The sequence below is a fragment of the Cylas formicarius genome, unplaced genomic scaffold (assembly GCF_029955315.1).
Source record: "Cylas formicarius isolate icCylForm1 unplaced genomic scaffold, icCylForm1.1 PGA_scaffold_1__22_contigs__length_36826433, whole genome shotgun sequence".
NCBI classification, from domain to species: domain Eukaryota; kingdom Metazoa; phylum Arthropoda; class Insecta; order Coleoptera; family Brentidae; genus Cylas; species Cylas formicarius.
Window position 1 is genome coordinate 25,638,748 of NW_026844264.1, and position 24,005 is coordinate 25,662,752.

A 24,005-nucleotide genomic window follows, 5' to 3' on the forward strand; every position below is an offset into this window, starting at 1 on the left:
AAAACACCTTAACCTTAACAAATAAAATGAAAAATAGCAAAAGCATATGCATTTGAAAGCAATGTTAAAAACTCCCCTATATTGCTGTTCTCCTTTATTCATTATTGTTAAATATTTGTTTTTTTTAGGGGTATATTGAGTTAAATTTCTTATTTACCTATGCCTTTCAATACACAAATATTATTCTGTGAATAGTATCGGTTAAAATTTCATGTGATGTCCAGCAAAGGCAGCATTGTTTCTGCCCGTCAAGCTATTTGCATCGCATTGAAATGTAAACAATGCTATCTCCGTTGATTGTGGTTCACATCATCTTAAATTGTTATAAATCTCTTAAGTTTTATTACGTTCATAACTATTGAAATGTTAAAGATTTAGTTATTGCTTTGTATTCAGTTGTATGGGAGGAAGCATCTTTAACATAATTCAATGGAAATCCTTGGCTTATTTAGGAGTAGGTTATCGACTTGTTGGCAATGATAATTACATCAAGCTTTATTCTTAGTAAAAGAACTGATTGATTTTTCCTTTTATCTAATCTAGGGGCATATTATTTTTTTAACAGTTTTGTAATCAGAAATAACATTATCGGTATTCATCAAATTAGATATAATTCAACCACAGCACCTGTTGCGAATCTTTCGCAATGCTACGGATGAATGAACTTGTATGTATTTAACAAAAACATTATAAAATTTCTTAGTTTTTTATTACAAAAATTTAATCCCCAAACTTCTTCCTCAAACCCCCAATTTGTAAGCTGAACATTTTATGACTAGCAGCGGTAACTAAGATTCACTGATTGAATGGGCCAAATAAACAACTTTAATTGAACACTTCCGTTGCTGATGTTGGTTAGGCCGGCAACCATTCTGACGCTGGCAGGTTGGCCAAAATCTGATCGGCCACAACTCTGAATAGCTCGTTGGATGTTTCGACAAAAATCGGGTTGACAGCGTCCATTACACGTCTGGGATTTTCGTTGAAAAAAGACGATATCAAATCGGCTAAAAAAAATATACACGTTAGTTTTGTTATACTGAATGATACATTAATTAAATAGATTTGGGATCAAAATGTGCTTGTACAAAATTCTCACAACTTTGTGAAAAGTTTTTTTTTGTGTTTTTACCAAAAATGAATGAATTGACGTCATGGATTTTCGTTTTAAATCAAATGAACTCCAGACAGCCATGACGTCAGTTCAATCAAATCAATTAAACTGCTGCGAAGATTCGTCCTTCTCAAGAGTTCACACTGAAAATTAAAGAAAAGTGTTAATTAGGATAGTGGTCACATGACGAGCAGGAGTTGAATTTGTTCTAAACCACTCCAGAATCTCGTCTGTTGGCGCAAAACCTATAATAATTGTCTAAACTTGGAATTAAATATTACGTAATATATTATCATTAAATTTGAAACTTTTTCCAACACTGACGATTTCCTGTAATATAAATAGAATAAAATAGAAATATAAATACAAAATTGAAGAATTTGTTCTAACATTTTTTATACTTTAGCCTGTTTATCAAGTTCCAGAAAGAATTTTTTTTTTTTCGTGATTAAAGTTAAACAAAGTTCATTCAAACCCCGATAAATCAGAAAAAGATAGGGAAATTAATTTGTTGCTTATTTGTTTGGTGCAGTGAATGGGAATTGGTCGAATTTGCAGAGCTACCAATACCCACCGCCCAGCTGCAAATCTGGATTTTTCGATATTAGCTTAATGTATCCATCCCCGACAGTGATTTTGCTGTTGAGTTTTTGGACCCTGAAATAATCCACGCCATCTTTTTGGTACGTTTCTAATGACCCTTTGACGTGAATTTGCGTATCAGCTGCAAAATCATATTAATATTTGTGTTGAGCATGCACACGATGGATTAGCACTTACTAAAATTGCCTCTGAAGAAACCTTTGCTCCTGAGTGGAATGGCCAGGAGTTGACCGGTCACTTCGTACTCCATTTCCAAATAATTCCAAGGGATGGTTACCCTTATCTCGCCAGAATGGCTAAGTGGATCCGCCCTGAAAATAAAAGATACATAATGACATCAAGAAGTAGGAGAAAATTTACTTGACACCGTCGATTACAGTGTTCGCTCCACCCAACACTCTGATATTCCTGCAAACTGCTTGAATGGCGATCAAGTCGTTCAAAGTCCTGTTGACGGTCATAAGCGGGAGCTCAAATGGGTCTAATGGAGGGAAACTCATTTCGGGAATTCCCTTCAGGAAATAAGGACGAGCATTTTCAAAACCATTCAGCACACATTTTTCATATTCCGGATCGGATTTGTGGCAGACAAACGGTTTCAGGTAATCGGCTGAAAATATTTTAGACCATTTTAGTTTAAATAAAATTAATTTTGTTGTTCATGTTGAAAGAAAGGAACATTTTATTATGTCTTCTTTTAATCAAAACTAAACAAAAACTTTTATTAAAATCTGCTAGCCTTTCGAATTTCGAAAATTTTTGAAATATCAATATTGATATTTATTAAAAATTTAAGAGTCATTGAAAAAAATGTTTGCAGTTGTTTTTGGTTTGCCTTTTAAATTGTAAGTTTGTTATAGGCACTTTTAGTTACATACCTATAGTCTTATAGTAGTAGTAGTGCCAAATTAAACACGTCTATTAAACCGTTTCCATTTATTTGATAGTTTTAATTTACTACTTTTAAACTAACAAAGTTTTTATTAAAATTCCATTCGAAACTCAAATAATTTTGAATATCTTATAGACCCTATAATAACTTTTTACTATATTAAATAAAGAAAAAACAATAAGACCTCAATAAAATGGTTACATGTGAAAATAAAACTTCATTTATGTATTCATATATGTACAATACGTAGATAATAATAATATATAATATAACATAATATTCCAATGGTGACAACTTAAATGTATATTTTTACTCCTCCTCCAAAAACAGGAAACTGTATTGGAAATTATTATTATTGAAATAAAATTAATTAGAATATATCAAATTGCCTTTTAAATTGTAAGTTTGTTAGAGGCACTTTTAGTTACATACCTATTGTCTTATAGTAGTAGTAGTGAAAATTTAACACGTTTATTAAACCGTTTGCATTTATTTGATAGTTTTAATTTATTACTTGTAAATTAACAAAGTTTTTATTAAAATTCCATTCGAAACTCAAATAATTTTGAATATCTTATAGACCCTATAATAACTTTTCACTATATTAAATAAAGAAAAAACAATAAGACCTCAATAAAATGGTTACATGTTAAAATAAAACTTCATTTATGTATTCATATATGTACAATACGTAGATAATAATAATATATAATATAACATAATATTCCAATCGTGACAACTTAAATATATATTTTTACTCCTTCTCCAAAAACAGGAAACTATATTGGAAATTATTATTATTGAAATAAAATTAATTAGAATATATCAAATTCAAAGAGAAGCATCAAATTTAGTTTTTTTAGTTTTGGTTAGTTTAGTAAGTAAGCATTGTTAATGAACTACCTAACCAAACATAATACGTCAAAGTTCAGTTTTCAAAACCTATTATTTTCCTAATTGCAGTTTTAACCATTGCATTTTCATTTGGCGTCTCCTTGACACACAAAATTCGTATATTGTATATGTTCCAAATTTAATACGTTGTAAATAATTAGAATAGATCATTGGTTTAAAGAAAAGCTAAATGATAGACCGAAATGCATTCGCCAGTAAAATAACAATGTCAGCAACTTGCTAATATTGGCGGTGAAAGTTAAAAAATGTTGCGTAAAAATTAGCTTCGGATTTTTACGTAATATTTACTGTGGCGTCTTCAGCGGCCGGTATATTATTGTTCGTTTAAGCGCAGCCTTGCAAGAACCGTCTTGGCAATTAAAACTGATGAAAAATTCTGTTTCAAGTATGCGACGTAATTTGTGAAACAGGTTCTTAGTTATGGTTAAAGATAAAAAACATTAGTTTTTGTTTTTATGCAGTGACGAAATACATAGTTGCTTTCGGCATTAATTAGTTAAGGAAACTGATTAATTCCATGAAGAAGATAAAAAATCTAAAAAATATATTCTTATTTTTTTACGCCTGACATATTTATCTTCTTAAAACTATTTTTAATTTATTTTATCTTAATTCTTTTTCCAAATCACATTTAAGTTACATGATATATAACAAAATTGTTATGTAGTAATATATTTTAGTCACATATTATTAAGCATGTTTTATTCATAAATCTAGCAGCTTTTGAAGAAAAGATTGAATAATTTTTCTTTTCTAAAAAAAAGATTGTCGTTGCAATTTCATTAGACAATATGAAGAAATATTAGGTTGAAACAATTGCCGAAAATTATTGCCAATTGATAATGATTAGTCAAAAAATGTAATAAGTTTTCACATAATATACTAATTATCGTTAAAACGGTAAAATTTAGATGGTAGATTGGTAAAAAGGTACCATTTAATTCCAGACTATTAAACAAGTCTCTAAAATGGCGTTTTACACGCTTTTGTATTGTCAAGTTTATACAAGAAATAAATATTTTATTAACTGACATTTAACATGAAACTAATCTAAATTCAACTTTTTAAAACTTGGAAAAAAATTGTTTGAAGTAATTTACTTCTTCGAGACTTATCTCTTCACAAATATTTTATGCTAAAAAAAAGTAAATAGCGATGATCAAAATTAAACTATAATACTTACGTAAAACTTTGGCATTAGCAATACCCAAAAGTAAGAGTGGCACAAAATAAGTCTTCATATCGAATTGAGTTGCAGATCTGATTGGGAGTGTCACCGGGCTGTGCGGACATAAAAAGCGAGACTGGAGGTTCCACCACTTTCGATTTCGCAAACGAAGATAATATGGGGTCTTTTGTTTTGTTACTTACTTTACGAGGGACCGCAAAAAAGTGGTAAATAAAAATATGATATATTTAAATATCTAGGATGAACAAAATTGTCCAGCCTCTCTCAGGCACTCGGGAAGACTGGCAGCGTTTCTTTCGTTTCTGACATGCGTTTTTGATGTTTTTGTCTCATCTAGCTAAATATTTAATAATATGTAATTTTAGTAACTGAGCCTGCTGCACATTATTTATAAATAAAATGATACGACGCGAGAGAATAAATGTTTCTATCTCTTTGATTTTTGAGTTTGCGCGTTTCAAGCAGTCGCAGTTAAACGTGTAATTTATTTAAGGCAAATATGATTCTATATAATTAAACCCTCCCTAAATAGCGTATAAATAGTGTAATCTTCAACGCAGTCTGGTGAAAGCCTTTGTAAGTCAACGTCCGCAACATTCTTTACAAACTGCCTTGATTGCCCATCGCCGCCGTTCCTTCCGCTTCCGACCACAATATTTCTTCCAGAACAAAGAAACTCGTAGCTCTCTATTTTTTTTATTACGTAACGCCGCGTTAATATTAGGTAGAAAGACGTTTTCCAATTCGGTTGTTTAAAGTAAATCATGATGAAATAATCTGAAAACCTTAGAAAAATAGAGTTGAACTGTGCTCCTTTGAAAATAGCATATCGATACTTGAAACGGATAACAACACAATAAGTATAATAAAAAATAAATTTTTTAGTATGATTTTCTGTCGCTTAAATCGAAGATGAAATAATGATGAGTAGCAACGTTGCAGTGCATTTGGATTACTTAGCAAAAAAAGACAGGTCGGCCCCAATATGTTTGCTGACAAACATTTGAAAATGTACCCAGACTCAGCTGTTCGATACTTTTTTCTGTGTTTTACATTTTTGAGTTATACCAGATTCTCGGTTCCTATTGATATTTTTATTAGGGGACAAATTCAATATAATCGTCTCATGTTTTTCTTGGTGCAAGAGTTAATTAAGCTTTAATACTTTTTACATGTTTACAGTTTAGTAATCACTAATAAGCAAGTTATTGCGTAAGTGGTTTCAGTAATGAAGTATTAAAACTTGTTACTTTGTTGTTGCAATTTGTCAATTGTTAAAGCTTTTGCTTTTGGATGGGGGGGGGCAGGAAATTTATATTTAATTGCTTATATTTATTCTAAACTAAGGTAAAAAAACTTTTTACTTAATGAGCAATATTCGATTCTTTGTGTATTACCTTAGCAGAGGCTGCTGATATTAAGTTTTTTATATCCTAATTGTAAGTAAAAATGTAATATACCGTTACAGAAAATGTGAGTGCTATGTCGACAGTTTCTTGCGAAATTTGAATTAATCTGCACAAAATAACATATTTAATGTTTTGGAAATTATAATTCTTCAAAAAAAAATTATCTGTCCTTTTTTAGTTTGGTTGACACTCGAAGGAAATCAAACCTTGGGTTTGAACAAAATGTATCTTGTTGCTATAACAAATTTGGGCCCTAGTTATAAAAATTTCCAAGTTTGAAAATTTGCTTAGGCTGAGGTGGCTTTTACTTGATGAAAATGCATTTAACAAAATAAATAAGAACTAAAAGTTCAGATTTTCACGAAATTATATATTTTCAGATGACAATTTGTTTGTATTGGACAAACAGGTAGATTCTTCAAGAAACGCATTAACGAACATAAAAGAGCATTTAAAAACAATACTCTAGATTCTAATTATGCTACACACTTAACCACAGAAGAAGACATTTTTGACGACAATTTTGATATTTTATATACAGCCACGAAAAGTAGAAAATTAAATTTATTGGAAGCCATGAAGATTAACAATGTGAGAAAAATTCTCACAACAACGTTAATTAAGGTTTTATTGTCATTTTTCGGTATATATAGTAGCAGGTAGTTTTTAAATATTACCAATTGTATTGCGAAAATGTATAATTTCGTGAAAATCTGAACTTTTGTTTCTTATTTATTTACTTAGGCCTCAATTTAACAAATATGAAAACTACCCCGTAATATTCAAAATAGTAAAAATTTGTAAGTTTGATTTTCAAAACGGTTGGAATTAGACAATTCAATATTTGATTGGGCCCGCGCACCCGCCATATTATCAGGAATTTTGAACAAGCCGTATTAATGATTGAATAAAATAATGTAGTAATATTCAATTTAATTTGTTGCTTGCTAGATAATATTATACTTTTAGTTTTGTTCAATCTTATTTAGCCTTTGAGGGTGGGGGGGGGGTTTATAATATATTTTATTTTTGAGTTTTTGACATTCACTTACTAACGTCGATCAGACGTCTGTGCGCATTCCTCGTTTGTGCCGAAATTAATGTAGTTTCTTCACTTGCCAGTCGAATTGGAAAAAAACTAATAACAAATAACAAAATAAAACAATTATAGCCATTTAAATCATTTTATGTCGTAGGAAACAGTTCCTCATATGCAAATGTGCTAGTAATACTATTGGCGATATCGGTAAATTTTTGGGCTAGGGAATTCTCCAAAACGGGCTTTATTTCGTTAACAAATAAATCCGCATTATCTCTAACCACTTCGTTCGTCGCCCTACCAAGAACCGCGTCATCGGAGAACAAATTACCCAGATGCAGATGGCTTTTTCCTATCGACAGCTTTAAGCCGAATTTTCGGAAGTGCAAGTGTTGTTTTCCATCTTTTTTCACAATGTCGCCTTTCATTATGCAGTCGAAGTTGTAGTCAGCTAAAAAACGGATATGGCAATTATTATCGTTACGAACCTTAAAACCAGTAAACCAGACAATTAAGGTCATCGCCCCTATTGTTTGAACAATTGGAAATATCAACTTGATTTCTGCAATTGACCAAAATGTTGAGGGAAGTGAGGGCGCATACTTTTGTACCCGGGTACAGCGAGGTTCAAAATAATGCGAAAGGAATCCAATTTACTAATGACAATTTACTAATGACTAGACCAACCGCACTCGCGTTATCGTGAGGTGGTGGTTTTCCGGTTGGCTGAATCAAACGTACTGACAATCAGCAGAAAGAAGACTTTACAGGAATTTGCTTGAATTAACAAGAACGTGCAGCATTATATGAACTTGAATATTTTCTACAAAAAAATAACCGGCACCTTTTCAATGTAGACCAAAAATTTATGGAATCCCACTTTTTTTAGTGGAATGCAATGTGTATTTTTTAAAATTTTGATTGGGAATATTGTACGCTTTCGAAATATATAGTTGTTTTCTTTATTTTTAAATTGTTGGCAATTCGATACAGGTAACCTCATTAAAAATATTAAACGCAAATACTAAAATCATGGCAGATTTGTTAATTTCATCATCTCCTCCACATTATAGAACACTTTCCATTGAGAAAGGAGTGGCAAGTCTAATTTAAATTAATACATTTTAAAACTCATTGTACTTACTAAAATTTCCAGTGATGGGACCTCGTCCTTGGTATTTCAAGATTAGTACGTTCATGTCTATATCGTAATCCCCTTCAAAGTACAAATTGGGCAGAGTCACCCTCACTACAAATTTATTCTTGGCTAGGTTGGGCCTGAAACAATGCACTTTATTAAATTGAAGTTTCAATTCCAAGTTTTAAGTGGCCGCAGGCCAAAACATGCTCAATAAGAATTCTAATATACTCACTTAAGATCAATGATTTGAAAATGCGACGGACCCCACACTTTGACGTTTGTGATGTTGGCGTCTATTTTAGCCTGATTGGGCCCACTCCTCAACTTGATTTCATCCAACGGCAGGGGCTCTATGCTTGGCACCTTTAATTCTGGAATTCCATCCCTTAATTTCGGACGAAGTTTGTCTATCGATTCGATGATACATTTTCCGATATTGGGATCGCTTTTTCTGCAGACCTTTATATAAGACGCTGAAAGAAATTGAATCTTTATAGTTTTTTTCTGCTTTACTATTTTTACTATTTCCTTAATTTCAATAAAACACACTCTTCAACATTCTAAAACGAGTTCAAACAAAATCAGATGTCTGAAGACCACGACTTAAAATTTAATCCAAGTGAATCATGTGTTTCGGTGTTTGCGAATGACATGAATATTAACTTCCCAAAGAACAAATTAAATATAGTGATCAGCAACAAAATTAAATTTAAAAGATTGTGCCAAGAATCTGGGAATTATCTTAGACAGCAACTTAGATTGAAAGAACACCTAAAAAAATATTCAAAAAATCCTTTGCCTAAATGAAGGTTTTATATAATAATAGATATATTTTAAGTAAACAATTGAAACGCGGTTTGCGTTTGTGTTTTTGTCGGATCAGGAACATAAGAAGCGTGTTCAGATAGTACAATACGCACGTCGTTTATGGCTCAAAATAAATGAGCGTAAAGTCCTACATTTCTTGACATTTTTGTTTCGTGTAATAAATGTTTAATATTTGGTAACACTGTCTACAATATTAATATTAGAAATAATGCCAAACTAAATATGCCACGTCATAACCCTGCAATCTTTCAGCGCTCATATTAATACACAATAAAGTATTTAAACTCATTTCCCAACCAGTTCCTTTACATCTCATTACATAATTTCAAAATAAAATGTTAAAATATCTTTTAAATCTCCATTAAATGGCTTAAACTAAAATAACAAATATAGTGCCTATGTATATATATATCACTGAGTTCAAAACATTATCGAACCAATTAATTCTCCTTCAATGTTATAACCTAAAAGTAACTACAGTGTATATAAATGTATATAATTTATTTTTGCTTAACTTATTTCCACAGGCATAATTACAGGAATTTCTCTAGATAAAATTTTTATATAATTAACGTAGTATTGTTAAACGATGTTTGTGTCTGTTTTTTTCAGTAGAGTAACCAGATAGACTTGTACTAAACTTGGACCATTTATTTCTTTGAAATAACTTTGACCCATCATATTGTTCAAGTAAAGACAGTAATATTATTATTATTATGTTATTAAAAGTGTTATTTAAAAAAATACAGGCGCAGAACATTGGAAAATGGCTATTACTTTTAAAAGACGCAAACAGATTTGGCTGCGAATTCCAAGAATTCTAAATCAATGTTCAATGTACGATACCCACATCAAAAAGTTTAAATTAAAAAACAGTCAAAATTGTTCACATATGAGCTTTATTAAAGAAATACACCTCAGTGTGATGCATCTCTAATTGCCTTATATTTAGTAAAATTTAAAATGCAATCAACACTATAACAAAAGGTGAACTACACATATAAAAAAAACATGATAAAGGCCGCGCAACTTATGTCTCCATTCCGGTTTGTTCGGTTTAATTTTTTATTTAATGAGTCTTTAAGTCAACACAAACAACTTTGTGTTGTATACGGGGCGGCACAAAATATTTCATAATAGCCATATACATAAATTTCAAATCGGTGTATACAAGTTTAAAACTAGGCTAAACATATAGTATACAAATATTTTGTGTTATGCAGCAATGAATAATTGAATGAAATTCAACTTGAAATAGTGAGCAAAGTTAAATCACAAGTGGCAACTAAATAGTGTGCTCAAGCAACCCATTTATTAAAGCAAATTGGTTGCACACTTCTAATAAAATATTTTCTTTTGCATACCTGGATTATAAGATCCAGATCATTGACTATACGGTAAGCATTGGTGTATTTACAAAAGGGTCTATTAAGGCTTTTTTTTTTCAAATAGCGTTTTTAACGATTGCAATGTTCTATTGAAGTTTCAAAATTATAAAGAATATATCTCTATTCAATTCAATTTGTATTTTCAGTTAATAAAAATTTTAATCTAACAAATACATTTTTATTCTATTGCGGTCTGATGTGGTTTTAGTCCTCAATAATTATTCCGGTAATTTCACAATTCAATATATATATATATATATATATATATATATATATATATATATATATATATATATATATATATATATATATATATATATATATATATATATATATATATATATATATATATATATATATATATATATATATATATATATATATATATATATATATATATATATATATATATATATATATATATATATATATATATATATATATATATATATATATATATATATATATATATATATATATATATATATATGACACTATATTCCGGGATATCATCCGTTCGCTTGTTGAACTCCGACTGGAATCCTGCAGACGTTTCGCCAAAATCTCACTTGGCATCTTCAATGCTCGCGCTCCGAAAACACTTCGAACACTGTTTTCGGAGCGCGGATTCCAGTCGGAGTTCAACAAGCGAACGGATGATATCCCGGAATATAGTGTCATCACATTTTTCCATCCGTGAATCAATACTTAAAAAAATATATATCATGCGTCTCTGTTTCATAGCACCGCCAAACCGCCAAGCGCCAATGAGACAATTCAACAAAGAATCACGATAAATTAAGTTTAATAAAATACATTACTCCTCATAAAAGCAAGCAAAATGATACGTGCCACAATTTAATGGTTCTATTAACAAAATTCCAAGGTAAATTTTATTAAGGTATTCTGTGCAGGTTTCTTTGGGAATTTTAATGAAATAACGACACTTTTTTCTAAAACTTCAATAATTATTGAGGAGTAAAACCACATCAGACCGCAATAGAATAAAAATGTATTTGTTAGATTAAAATTTTTATTAACTGAAAATAAAAATTGAACTGTAAATTACACTAAAGACCATAACAATAATAATATATTTTTAGCGGGTGCCAAGGCTATTTGCTACCAAAAAAATTGTTTGCGTATACAAAGCGGACTTATAATTTATGCCATTTTTTTGAAAACTTGATTGATTCTTACAATTTAAATAAAGGTTTATGAAAGTGAATAACTGCTCTTCTACATCGAATATCCATGTAATGGACAAAATAAGTTATCTGCACTTTTAAAATTACAAACATAAATACATTATTCAATCCAATAAAAATATAAGCTACTATTTCCCTCGATGTGAAAATTAGCATTTTTGAAAAAACATCAAATGCTAAATAAATTATGTACAAAGTTCCTTGAAACCGGACTAAAAATTAGTATTCGCTTTCCGTGTTTCTTATTTACGATGGATTGCTATAAGATTATTGTTTATTTGTACATTGAAGCTCGATAAGTTATGCGCGCCTCATCGTAAGGCGCCCGAAATGACGAAAAAAAAATATCAACCTACGTTACGAATTAAATTTAAAGGCCGTGCGGTGCATTGTTTAACAATATTTATGGGAAATATCTAACAAATTGAGCTCTTGAACACAGTTATAGTTCAAACTGGAAATATTTTATAGTACTTAGGGACTCGCAACTTTCTAATGAGGCGCTTTAAACCGATTAGTGAAAGAATTTTGAAACTGTGGCAGTGGAATTTATTCTATAAAATAAAATGGTTAATTTTAGTTTTCTGATGAACTCTAAAGAAAAATGAATTGAATTTTTGTATGTACATTTTTATAGTTATTTTTTATTCTTACAATCATTAGTGGAAACTAGCAAATTTATTAAATATTATACTAAACCGTGTAGTTTGATATTGTTTGTTCGGAACTTGAGTCTTTGTTACAATGTGCATATTTAAAAAAAAATCATAAGAGATAGAGAGCTGGGAAAGTATACTTATGGAAATTGTCATCACACATTGATTTACTAGTGCATAACAGCACCGTAGTAACAATATTCTATTGTCTCGGAGCAGTAATTAATCTTTTGTTATATTCAAGTAGCCATCAATACATTATATTTAATACTATACAATAGGTTTAATAATGGTTAATGGTAATTTTGTTTATATGGTTCATTGTTATTACGACAATTTGCTCTGCAAGTGGTTTCTAAATAATGGTTAATATCATTAACGATATCTATCAAAAAGTTCTTCGTCTTTCATCAACAAAAGGGACGTAAGTGTCAAACTTGTCAATGCAAAATCCTTTCAAAATATAATGCAGAATACTTACGTATAATCGCATCTATGGATGGCAAAACAACTATCACAATGACAACAACGCCGGAAAAGGACACAAGCCAAGAGGCGTTCATGTTCGCAAATTCTTTGCTTTGCCGCCGATTAGGCGGTTGACGAAATAAGCAGGCATCGCGATACTACACCGGTTTTATAAGCAAAAGATGGTCCGCGACAGAGCCTTGAAAAATACTCGACCTCAACAAAGTCCACGATAAAAATTTTTCCATATTATTAGGTCAGTGACAATTTTTAAGATTTTTTTCCCATTTAGTAAATAATTTTTTTTTTAAATCATTTCTTTATAACACTGATCCCATTCAGTGGAGAAAAAACCTTGTGGTAGGGGCAAAAAATTATTGCAATTACAATAGTTTATTTTTCATATCCTTTATAAAACCTTTGTAAGATGTAAATCTCGTGAGTTCTCATATTCTGAATTTCTACTGTCTCTGTTTGAAACGCCGTTTTTCTGTGTTGTGTCGTTAAACAGAACACATGAACTTAAAACGCTCCAAGCTGTGAATAAGCGTATTCAATCCACAATTTGTTATCACTTCAAAACATAACTATAAAAACGCGATAGTCATTATACATGTTCCTATTGCTGTTTTCTTTTTGAACACATTTTATTTGAAGAGATTGTGACCCCCGAGTTCTTAGGTTCGAAATTCATGAAAAACTCACTGGCACATATGAAATCGAAAAAAATCCAGGGGAGGAGCTGCCTCACGAAACTCCCTGTATAAGGACTTTCAATATTATGGTGTTTGGCATAAAAAATCGCTTGAGCAATGCTTTTCCAAATTTAATTTATTTATTGAAATAAAAAAGTTTTGTAACGTTTTTGCATTGCAGATATGTTTCACTCTCTAGAGACTGAACGGTTCTCGATAATCAATTTTAGTTTGAACCGGTGAGTGTTCTATTAAATTCGATTCTGAGAAATAAGAATTTGCGGAACCAAAATGTTGGTCCACATTTTGTTTACTCCACAGTATAAAGCTGGACTTCGTTATACACGAAAAGAATCGATATTTGGCCCAGCCGCAACTACAACTTGTTGCCGTTATGAGTAATTGATAGAAAAAACGATAAACATATTTATTAATGTATATTATTCAAGCGACTTTTTGTCGAATACACAAACAAGTAGTGCACTGTATCCACCTAACATCTGTTTGCACTATGTTGCAACAAGACACAAAGCGGCGTAAGACAATAACATATAGTGAAGGTTAAGGTTATGGGTATGTCAATTCAAGATTCGTTACATATATAAGGAAGGGGTGTTTGATGGAAACTGTATCAGTTCAGTTTTCGCCTTTGCGGTGTATCCAATCCATCGACTCAAAATGAACTCTGTGGTAAGATTAAGTATAATTTCCAACACGAAATCAATATAAACAAATAACTAAAAGATATTTTCTATTTGGCACTAAAAGTGAATAAAGATATGTGGGCAATAAATGATATAATTATTAATATAGTTGCAAAAAAATAGCACATAAAATTATTGAACTTTTCTTTATATATTTTGCTGATATGAATTTAACCAGTTTTATAAAAGTTGTATTTCTATGTTTCGCGACTGTGATAAATGCCCAAATTTTTATTATCAAACAGTAAAACACCGATTTTATTTTAATTTGGTAAAAGTAATAATGCAATAATTGGTAATTTGTTATTTGCCAGTTGGTAACTTAAAGTTCTTTGAGGTTCGTTGTCTGATCGACCATTCAGCTCTCACAACAAATTATCAAGAAAACTTTTCGCTATAACATAGACGAAAAAAGATAAAAAGATATTTTTTTACAGAAATGATGTCTGCAAATAGCTTTAGGTCGATCATGGAAATTATCATACCGAAAATAAATAAAAACTTATTTATTTATATTTGTAATACATTTTTATTATATTGTATATAATATATATCAATATATCAAACAAATAAACAAATAATAATTCCTACTTGAAGAAATTGCATCGTATTGGAGATCCTGTAACAACGATTGCTCCCATAACCCTAAATATTTTTTCCGCAATGTAGATCGTAGCATGCCTGGTAGCCAGCCTGGCAGTTTATAGTCACGCAGGCCTCCTAGGTTTGGGTGGACGTGCTACCTTGGTTGGCCCAGGTAATCCGGGTGCTCTTATAAAAGGACCCGCCGCCGAAGGAGTCCTTTTGGGACCTGACGGCAGCCATATCGCTGCCGCCGCCCAAGCCGGGATCGTGGACGCCGCCCCTATCCCCGGAGGTAATAAAAATACTTGAGAGAAAATTATCGCCATGGTAACGCGACGTCCTTGTCTGAAATGGGTTAGGCGATTTGAATGAAAAATATTTCCTCCTGCTCAAGAAGCAATTATATATCCGCGGGTGTTTCACATCATATATTCCTGTGAAAAATCTAAATAAAGTTTTTGACGTTTCTTTTTTCTTGAACCATTAATTTTTTTTTTCATATTGATACCTGGATCAACAAGAAAATTTACTTTATCCATGATAAACATTTCTTACGATATTTCGTTTTCTTTAAATCATGAAATAACTTCATGTATTTATGTTTTTAAGTTATATTTTTATTGAAGTATATAGAATATATTATTAATGCTTTTTTGACATCAGACATTATTAGTGAGATTATAAAATTATAAAAATTAATTATAAAATATTTTAAGCAATCTCATCGAACTTTGTACCTCTTATTTCATGGACCTCTAGCAGAATGGATGAGCTGATGAGTTAGCTAATCAGATAAAATGAATACGGAATGATTTTTATGATATAAACATGCAAAATTGGCGTCGATGGAGATGCATCTAATTCAAAAGATGCACCAAAAATTTGTTATATTTAAGTTTACTTCATTACTGACCATTTTTAATAACACAATGACCACAAAAAAGAACACAAAGTCGTCATATCACTTACAGTAGCTGAAATCGCACTAGTTTGAAAAAACTTGTACTTATTGAGTTTTAACCAGATCGGAAAATGTGAGCTAATTAAACATAATAAAACATAAAAAACACATTTGTAATTATTTTTTAGGTGTGGTGAGTGCCGCTGTAGCCCCAGGTCGCATTGCTATCGGTCATGGAGGTTTATTAGGAGGTGGCCTGTTGCTTGGATTGCATTGATTCCAACGTCAGAAAAGTAAAATAAAAATGTTTCGCAATCAGTAGGCATTTTGATTCTTTTTTGCAAACTTAGTGACGGAAGTCACTAATTTGATTTAAAACAATCACTGTTTAGATTGTGCATTGCATAACGCGCATCATTTTTCCGGAAAAAGTTCCCGATAAGGTGCGGATTCGACGATACGATTTGAAATTTCCGTTAATGCTTCTTCCAAGGCTTTAGCCAGCTCCGGCGTGGTTTGTTCAAGAATTAAATCCGAGTTTTCTCTAACCACGTCATTGACGCCATTTGCTATGGCGGGGTCTTTGAAATCCAAATCGCCGAGATGTAAGAAACTAGGTCCGGTTTTCAAATCGATTTTGAACCTTCGAAATCGTAGGTAATCTTCGCCACCTTTTTTGAATACGTCTCCTTTCATGTCGCAATTGAACGTGTAATCGGCTGAAAATTAAAAAAATGTTTTTAAAATATCTCAAAAATTAGTGATCACACATCAACTCCCACTTTTTGGATTCGTATAAAAAGAAGAATCTGAAACTTGTGAGCTTAAACGCATCAGCTAAAAATTATTACAATTTCATATATTTTATCATTTTTAAAACACTTGTTTCGAACGACACTCGATCTGATTACAGAATCTCCAGAATTTTCCGGTAACATAGAATTTTTACTGCGGACGATTGTCTACACTCACGATAAATTTACTAATGCGTTGTACTCGTATCTAGCATACAAATGAGTAAAAAGAAATCTTACTAATATTTCCCTTCATGAGTCCTTTGCCTTTGTATTTAAGAATGAGCACGTTCATATCCAAAACGTAATCTCCTTCAAAATATATGCTCGGTATGATTCCTATTGATTTAAAGTGGTGTTGGCGTATGTTCGCTCTGAAATCAAATCAAGCATCGCCATAAAGTAAGGTGATTAGTCCGTCGCGTCTAAATATTACGTACTTGAGATCCGTAATTTTCATGGTGGACGGTCCCCAAACCTTTAAATTAGTAAGATCAACGTCAATTTTAGCCTGGCTGGGTCCACTGCGAATCTGTATCGATTTCAGAATGAGTGGTTCCATCGATGGAACGTTTAACTCCGGGATTCCAGTTACAAGTTTGGGACGAATATGGTCTATAGAATCTATTATACATTTGTTCAAATTAGGGTCCTTATTGCTGCATATCTTTAAGTATGGGGCTGCAAAATGCGCAAATAATTACGGTAAAGAATAAATAAAATATTCAGAAATATAAGAAGAAAAATATAAAATAACTGACAGGCAGTATTTTGTTGCAAGTGTCAAACTAACCAAAAACTATTTTATTTCACTAATTTGGTTAAAATCGAATCTCTTGGTTTTCGACAAATAGGAATTCAAAAACCCCTTTTAGTTGCAAACTAACCAAATCAGATTCTCTGAACAGAATTTTCCTATTCGTTTTGCTGTTCCTATTCTAGAGGTGCATGCCCAAAATAAATTTAAATTACTTTTAACTGTTTTTCTGTGGCGCATTTTGCTTTGCTTTGCGGAAAATTTTTGAAAATAAAAAAATCATTTAACACAAAAAAATACCTAATTTAATACCTATTAGTGCGCAATGTGTGGGTGGCAAAATTTTTTTCACACTGGTTCATTTGTCAAGCATGCCAAAATGTTGAAAAATTTATATGAAACATGTCACTTTTTGTGTTTTGTTCTATTTATTTGCTTTATTTATTTCATTCATTAAGTTACTACAATTTTTTTTACGTTTCAAGTTTATTAAAAGGAAATTTCCTCGCAATATGAATGTGACGTTTTAAATGGAAGGATTTACAATCAAATTCAGGCTTAAATAAATTAGTGTACACTGATTAAACTAGTACTAATATTTGGAAAAAATTATAAATTAATGATTACTTAATTAAAGCAAATATTATTTTTTTAATATTAGTAGAGCTCTATCAGTACAAAATAAATTATTATATAATTTTTTAAAATAATGTTGCGTTTTATAATAGCAATATTCCTATATCCACGTGCTAACTCTCAAAAAACAATAACAAAAAATCAAGTGCATATGAGCCACAAGTGAAAATACTATTACTAAACATAATTTTTTTTACAAACCACCCATAACATTTTATAATAACATATTTTGACATGCAAAAAATTAATAATTTATTTATAATAAGTATGTACTTACGAAGTCCACAATACGCCACAGAAAGCACAACGAAAATCGTCAAAATCACTTTCATAATTTTGGTAATTGGAAACTGGTTGTACGAATTGAAGCAATATTTGGATTTTATTGATTTTTATATCGGGCTATCGGTGCCGACTTGTCGGCCTTGCTTGGTTCACTGCTAACTTGATCTCATGGATTTTGGATGTTTTTCTTGACCACCCCACTTTTGTTATGCACGAGCCGATTAAGTCTTTGCACTTGGTAAAATACACACGCGCGACTAAAGTTATGTGCATAGCTGAGGTATGTGATAATACATAAAAGATAAGAACAATTTAAATTTCAAAGCGTCGCAAATACGCAAACAAAAGTATTGTCATCAGAAGTTATTTATTAATTACAAATATAGTTATTACAGACAATTTTTCAAAGAGTAAAAATAATTCTGCAAAAGGATAAATATAAAAAATTTGGTGCAAAATTTAGTTTAATCGATATATCTATTTGTGAGGTAGTTACCTATATATTTCCTTAGCTTAGCTGTCCTTTTGTTTATGATTACCTTTAATATACAGGGTGAGAAAAAAGGTAATTCACAAATACATTGGGATAGGAAAAATTAAAGAAATTAGAAAATACTGTCTAAAATAGTTCGATTGCCAAAGGGTCATTTTAAACCGGGTTAGTAACGCTTAAATAATTTCATAACTGGAAAGTTGGAAATTCAATATTTGGGAATTTTTGAAAGACAAAATTCAAAACTGAGTACAACAGTGTTGTCATATTAATCATCGTAAATTAAAAAATTCTTAACATCCCAGAATTCAAAATATGGTCCAGAAATTTTACAACATTGCCGTTAGTATTTTTAAATTCCGTATGTTCAAAAACCTCCAGGTATATATATTATATATTTATATGGTTCATATTAAAGAAATTGTCTTTGTGAATAAATAACTTACTCAACAAACAATCGTTTTTCATGCACTCTTTATTCGTATCTTTCCAATAGCATATTTCATTAATAAGAGTAAAACAAAAAAATTAATTTGGATTAAATCGAATCAAATTTTTAGCCAGAGTTTTACTGTTGGCTTTGCTTTTCTTATAATGGAACTTTGTAATCCAGTTTTGCTCACACATCAAAATGAATTTCAATCTCTTTTCTTATATGGCACATTCACCGTAGGTCCACAAAATTTTTAAAATAAAAAAATTGAACAAAATAATTGCAATATTTGTAACTACTAGTAAGTAACGTATTGGCGAAACGAGCAAAGCGAACGAGACAAACGGACAAAAATAATAATAAAAAATAATTGGTAACTTGGGATAAATGTTTTCTTCTTAACAATGGTTAAATGTTGTTAAATGAGAAAATAAAACGATTTCACTTTGGATCTGATAACCTAGTAAAAATATTCGAAGCATGCAACCAATTATCAGCTTAAGACTTTCGGAAAAGTAGTAACATGATTAAAAGGATTTTAGTATTTGAAATAATATTTATTATTGATAATATTAATATTTAAAATATATTCTACAGCACCGTATGATAGGGGATTTGAAAAGTTTGTTTTAATGTGAAATTCCAGTCATATTTAGTACTTTTAGTACTTACTTGAGTACCTAATTACTGGTTATGTAGGAATTAGGTAGGTATTATATAAAACAGGTATTATATAAAACATGATGATTAATTTTGATCTTTTTTCTAGAGCTCCCAATGCTGTTTTAATCCAAAATATAATTTCATTAATTATTTTCTGTCTGGTGATAATATATTATGAGGTACAATATTTAAGAGAATTTTGTGAGGTTATTTTCGTTAGGTTAAGGGCTAAAGCGGAAACAGCTCTTCGTATGGAAAAGCTTCGGTGATATGATTTCCTATATCCGTAAAAAGTCCTTCACAAGCTTCGGCCAGACCAGGAGCAAACTGCTCAGCGATCATATCGCCGTTCTCCATCAGCACCTGGTTGATGCCCTTGCCCAAAACCTCGGATTTGAATTTTTCATCACCAAAAGACATTTCGATCTTTCCAAGGGTCATGCCGTTTTTTACTCTGGGAAAGTGCAAGTATTGGACGCCATTTTTGTTAATTATTTCGCCGTTCAATTGAAATGTTAGCACCATATCGGCTGAAAAATATATAAGTTACGATTATTTAAATCCAAATATCAATAACCAAGTACAAATTTTATTTTTGCCGTTCTGAATTACAAGATCGAAACCGTTGGGGAACGATATTTTGAAATTTTTGTTTTAGATATTATCATGCTTAGCATACTTACTCAGATTGCCAGACATAGGACCCTTTCCTTTGTAGGACAGTACCAACATTTGCATATCGAGATCATAAGTCGCTTCGAAGTAAAGGTGAGGTATTAACACCTTTACGAAAAAAGAGAGTTGGGCTTCATCCACTCTTAAAATGAAAAAGAAAGTTCAAAAATTTTAGCAAACCGTTTATTGTGATGATAGTACAATATACAATATAGGATTATTTGCGTTTTTATTTATTTTTTTGCGTATTTTGCAGTTTTGATTTAACAAAATTTAAACAGAAGATAGGGGCCTTATTACCCTCTATGATTGGAAATAAGGCCCAATAACGAGTTTACGTTTTTTTTTAAAGAAAACCTGTTTCATGTTTTGTTACAAATTATTTTTACAAGAGAACTGTTTTAAATAAAAATACTCGTTTGATGTTTTAATTTAAATAATTATTTTTAGCAACATTTTTGTTTATGGTGGACCTTAACACGCCCGGGGACCTGCGAGCTTAATTAATTTAAAAAAATCTCATTGTGGTGTGCCGTTACACTATCCTGTATAAATATTATACTAACGAGTAATCTCATCCGTTAATCCACCCTGTACATTTCTGAGAAGCTTGTAACAATTGTAATGAATTTTTAAATATTACACAGGGTGCCATGTCAAAAAAACAAATATTTATTCTAGAATTAAGTAGTAACCTATAAAATTGTAGAAAAGTAGACACAAAATTCATTGGACGACGAAGGTAATCTTCAAACTTACTTCACCTCCGTAATGTCGAATTTTGATGCACCCCATATTTTCACATCATTCACTCCCAGATTAATCCTAGCCTGGTCCCTCCCACTGTTAACTTGGAAATGATCGATGACCAACGGCTCGAGACTCGGTACATCTAATTCTGGAATACCGCTTGCTAATTGGGGCCTCAAATAACTGATAGATTCTTTGATACAAACATCTATGTGAGGATCGTTTTTGCTGCACACCTTAATATAGGAAGCTGCAAATTCGAGCAATTATAGCTCTACTTTAACGAATTAATCTTCAAATGCTTACGTATGGTACAGTCCACCGCCAAAATCCAAGTGAACACGGAAATTGTCTTCACCCAAAACATATCTACTCGTGTGTGGGGAGGACATAGACAATTTTGTTGTTTTTATAGCTTGTGGGTTTTAATTGTCCGAAGGTCCAAATCAACGGGCAAAAGTCACCAGAAACTCTCCTAATCAACTAAAACGCCTCTTTAATTAGAAAAATCGGTAGCAAAAAGCGGTTGTTTACAACCTAATTGGGTTATAATTGGCATTAATGCACAAAATATCACATATTGCGCAACAAATTGGTCGTTCCATACAAAAAGTTGTGGAAAAGTTAAATTTTGATTTGCCGTTAAAACGGCTTCGCTTTTAGTGCATAAAATTTGCACTGACCTAATCACGAAATATTATTCCTCCATAGCTAATATTCTTATCATAAAAAGGCGGTAAGTGAATATCATTTACAAAACGTGTCAAGAAATCCAGCTTGCATAATGTCATATTTTGTTCTCTTTTATATCCAGAGGATAGCAGCCATTTCGAATTCACAAAAAGCATTGAATTTCCAACAATGTTAAAATTAACATGAGCCAGTTGTCAAGTAGCGATTTTTACATCCAGGTATACATACATACATATCATTAAAATTTTGTATCATGATCGTTATGCCATGATATGCAACTGTACTTTTCTTTTCTTTTTCTTTTTGCAGCAGCAAAAATTTTGGATTTACTCTAGACTCCCAGCAAAAATAGAGAGAGCAAGTTACCAGCAAGTTAAAGTTTGCAATACAGTAATATAAAATTAATTTATGGAAGTCGTCACAGGATTCTAAACGGCTTCTTTGCATTACTGCAGTACTATAACATTTTAATCATTGTAACAGCATATTCATGCCTTGTCTAGATAATATTCATATGTTCACGGGGTGTTTTCTGTACTACAAAATTAGATTGTGGACTTACTGTGCCACAGCAACGAAAAGAGCATTTGAAAAGGTCCCTCTCACACCAAATTGTAAATATAATTAAACAATCTTAATAGACTTTTCTCTGAAGCCATTGGCCCTGAATACAAAAATTGCATTTTGGACGCATACTAGCAAGATTTCATTTACCTATTTATTTACTTAGATTGTTCCTTGTCCTTTATTATCCCCAGTCTCACTCCAAATGTTATTGTTAATTTAATTCTAAATTTTGGGCTGCAACAGTATCTGGTGTACTTTTTACAAAAACTTCTGCGTCGGTTTTTGCTGGGTCGAACTTGTTCTCTTCCTAGTGGACTCAATATTTTGTTAATAACAATAATATGAACCATAAAAACTACATAATAACAATGAGTACAATAGTAAACTACAAGTTGGATCAATTAATTCAGAAAAAAAGATTGCTTTGTCGCTACAAAACAAGGTTTTCTAAGAACATTTTTTTCGTGATAATTTTACACTTGTGAATATTAATTTAAACTAGTGCTAATATAGGTTTCGACTGAAGCTTTTTGGAACCAAATGTAAATTTAATGCCAAGTAAGCATTATTATGAGCTCTCACTCCTTTTTGGATTTACCTTTTCGTCGAAATTCGAACAACCAGCCTCACGGAAATGAACCCACTTGGGAGATATGTTTATATGGACATTTTTCAATTAAGAGTAAGCAAGTAAAATTACTAAACTGAACAAAAATAATTCAAAGCGAGAAAGACAAGAAATGAAAGTTCCTAGAAAATAAAATTTTGATAGTAATAAAAATTAAATTAAAAGATCTGAACCTTTCGGAAAATAATTTTATTCAAACAAACGAAGTATATGATGGTTAAAGATAGAATTGTGTGCTAAATCGTCTTTGTTTATGTACATACCGTTTTAATTAAATCGCCAATCTTATAAAGTGAAAACTGAATCCTTTGAAGTCTTCCCCTGCATGCAAATATTTATAACATAGCTAGGACTAACTACATATACATATGTTCTAATAAATATAAATCCGGCGTCTTTGTTTATGACTTAAAACGTGTAAATAAAAAAAAAATCAAAAACCCATTCGCCATATTTGATTGAATTTTTCATTAAATGTTTCCAAAATATGTTTTTTTATAATCAGACGAAAAGTCCAAATATACGCTAGTCCAGTTATTTAAAAGGTACTTCGAAAAAACTCGAAAATTTACATCTTTAGCTTAACTGAGTTCGTTAAGTAAATCAAAAAACGATATGTAAATAGTAAAAATAGTAAATATATAGCATATAATATCCTATTTACAAAATATGCAAAACTGTAGCGATATACATACTCTTCTTATACCCTCCCCCATTTCATGCACCACTTCAATGTTAGTTCACTCGACATTTATTCCTGTTGGAATTTTGGAAATTCGTTTTAGTTCGCATCTATCAGCACATACAAGAAATTCCAACTATAATCTTAGAAAAAATTATTGGCTCAATCAATTAGGATTTATAGTTTATGATATAACCAAGATATTAATTGATTG

General features: G+C 31.1%; 4 protein-coding genes across 4 annotated transcripts; 1 reads left to right on the top strand and 3 right to left on the bottom strand.

The window, feature by feature from the left end:
• Nucleotides 1-687: 687 nt before the first annotated feature.
• LOC132696795 (uncharacterized) lies at nt 688-5,033 on the bottom strand. Its single transcript, XM_060661831.1, has 6 exons — nt 4,896-5,033; nt 4,708-4,805; nt 2,078-2,327; nt 1,895-2,028; nt 1,689-1,838; nt 688-1,007 (listed from the first exon to the last, which is right to left on the bottom strand). Exons 2-6 carry the CDS (start codon nt 4,763-4,765, stop codon nt 856-858), a joined length of 744 nt encoding a protein of 247 aa, XP_060517814.1. The 5' UTR covers nt 4,766-4,805; nt 4,896-5,033; the 3' UTR covers nt 688-855.
• A 2,264-nt stretch (nt 5,034-7,297) lies between these two features.
• LOC132697137 (uncharacterized) lies at nt 7,298-18,406 on the bottom strand. The gene is made up of 9 exons (XM_060662430.1): nt 18,200-18,406; nt 16,970-17,210; nt 16,770-16,903; nt 16,152-16,454; nt 14,993-15,138; nt 12,864-13,008; nt 8,535-8,775; nt 8,306-8,439; nt 7,298-7,612 (listed from the first exon to the last, which is right to left on the bottom strand). The coding sequence occupies exons 1-9, from the start codon at nt 18,252-18,254 to the stop codon at nt 7,308-7,310; spliced, it is 1,704 nt and encodes a 567-aa protein (XP_060518413.1). The 5' UTR covers nt 18,255-18,406; the 3' UTR covers nt 7,298-7,307.
• On the top strand, nt 14,089-16,053 carry LOC132696800 (uncharacterized). Its single transcript, XM_060661838.1, has 3 exons — nt 14,089-14,235; nt 14,919-15,126; nt 15,924-16,053. The coding sequence occupies exons 1-3, from the start codon at nt 14,224-14,226 to the stop codon at nt 16,010-16,012; spliced, it is 309 nt and encodes a 102-aa protein (XP_060517821.1). The 5' UTR covers nt 14,089-14,223; the 3' UTR covers nt 16,013-16,053.
• Nucleotides 18,407-18,557: 151 nt separating the features above from the next.
• On the bottom strand, nt 18,558-21,686 carry LOC132696797 (putative beta-carotene-binding protein). The gene is made up of 4 exons (XM_060661833.1): nt 21,528-21,686; nt 21,231-21,471; nt 20,480-20,613; nt 18,558-20,326 (listed from the first exon to the last, which is right to left on the bottom strand). The coding sequence occupies exons 1-4, from the start codon at nt 21,586-21,588 to the stop codon at nt 20,025-20,027; spliced, it is 738 nt and encodes a 245-aa protein (XP_060517816.1). The 5' UTR covers nt 21,589-21,686; the 3' UTR covers nt 18,558-20,024.
• Nucleotides 21,687-24,005: the final 2,319 nt, after the last annotated feature.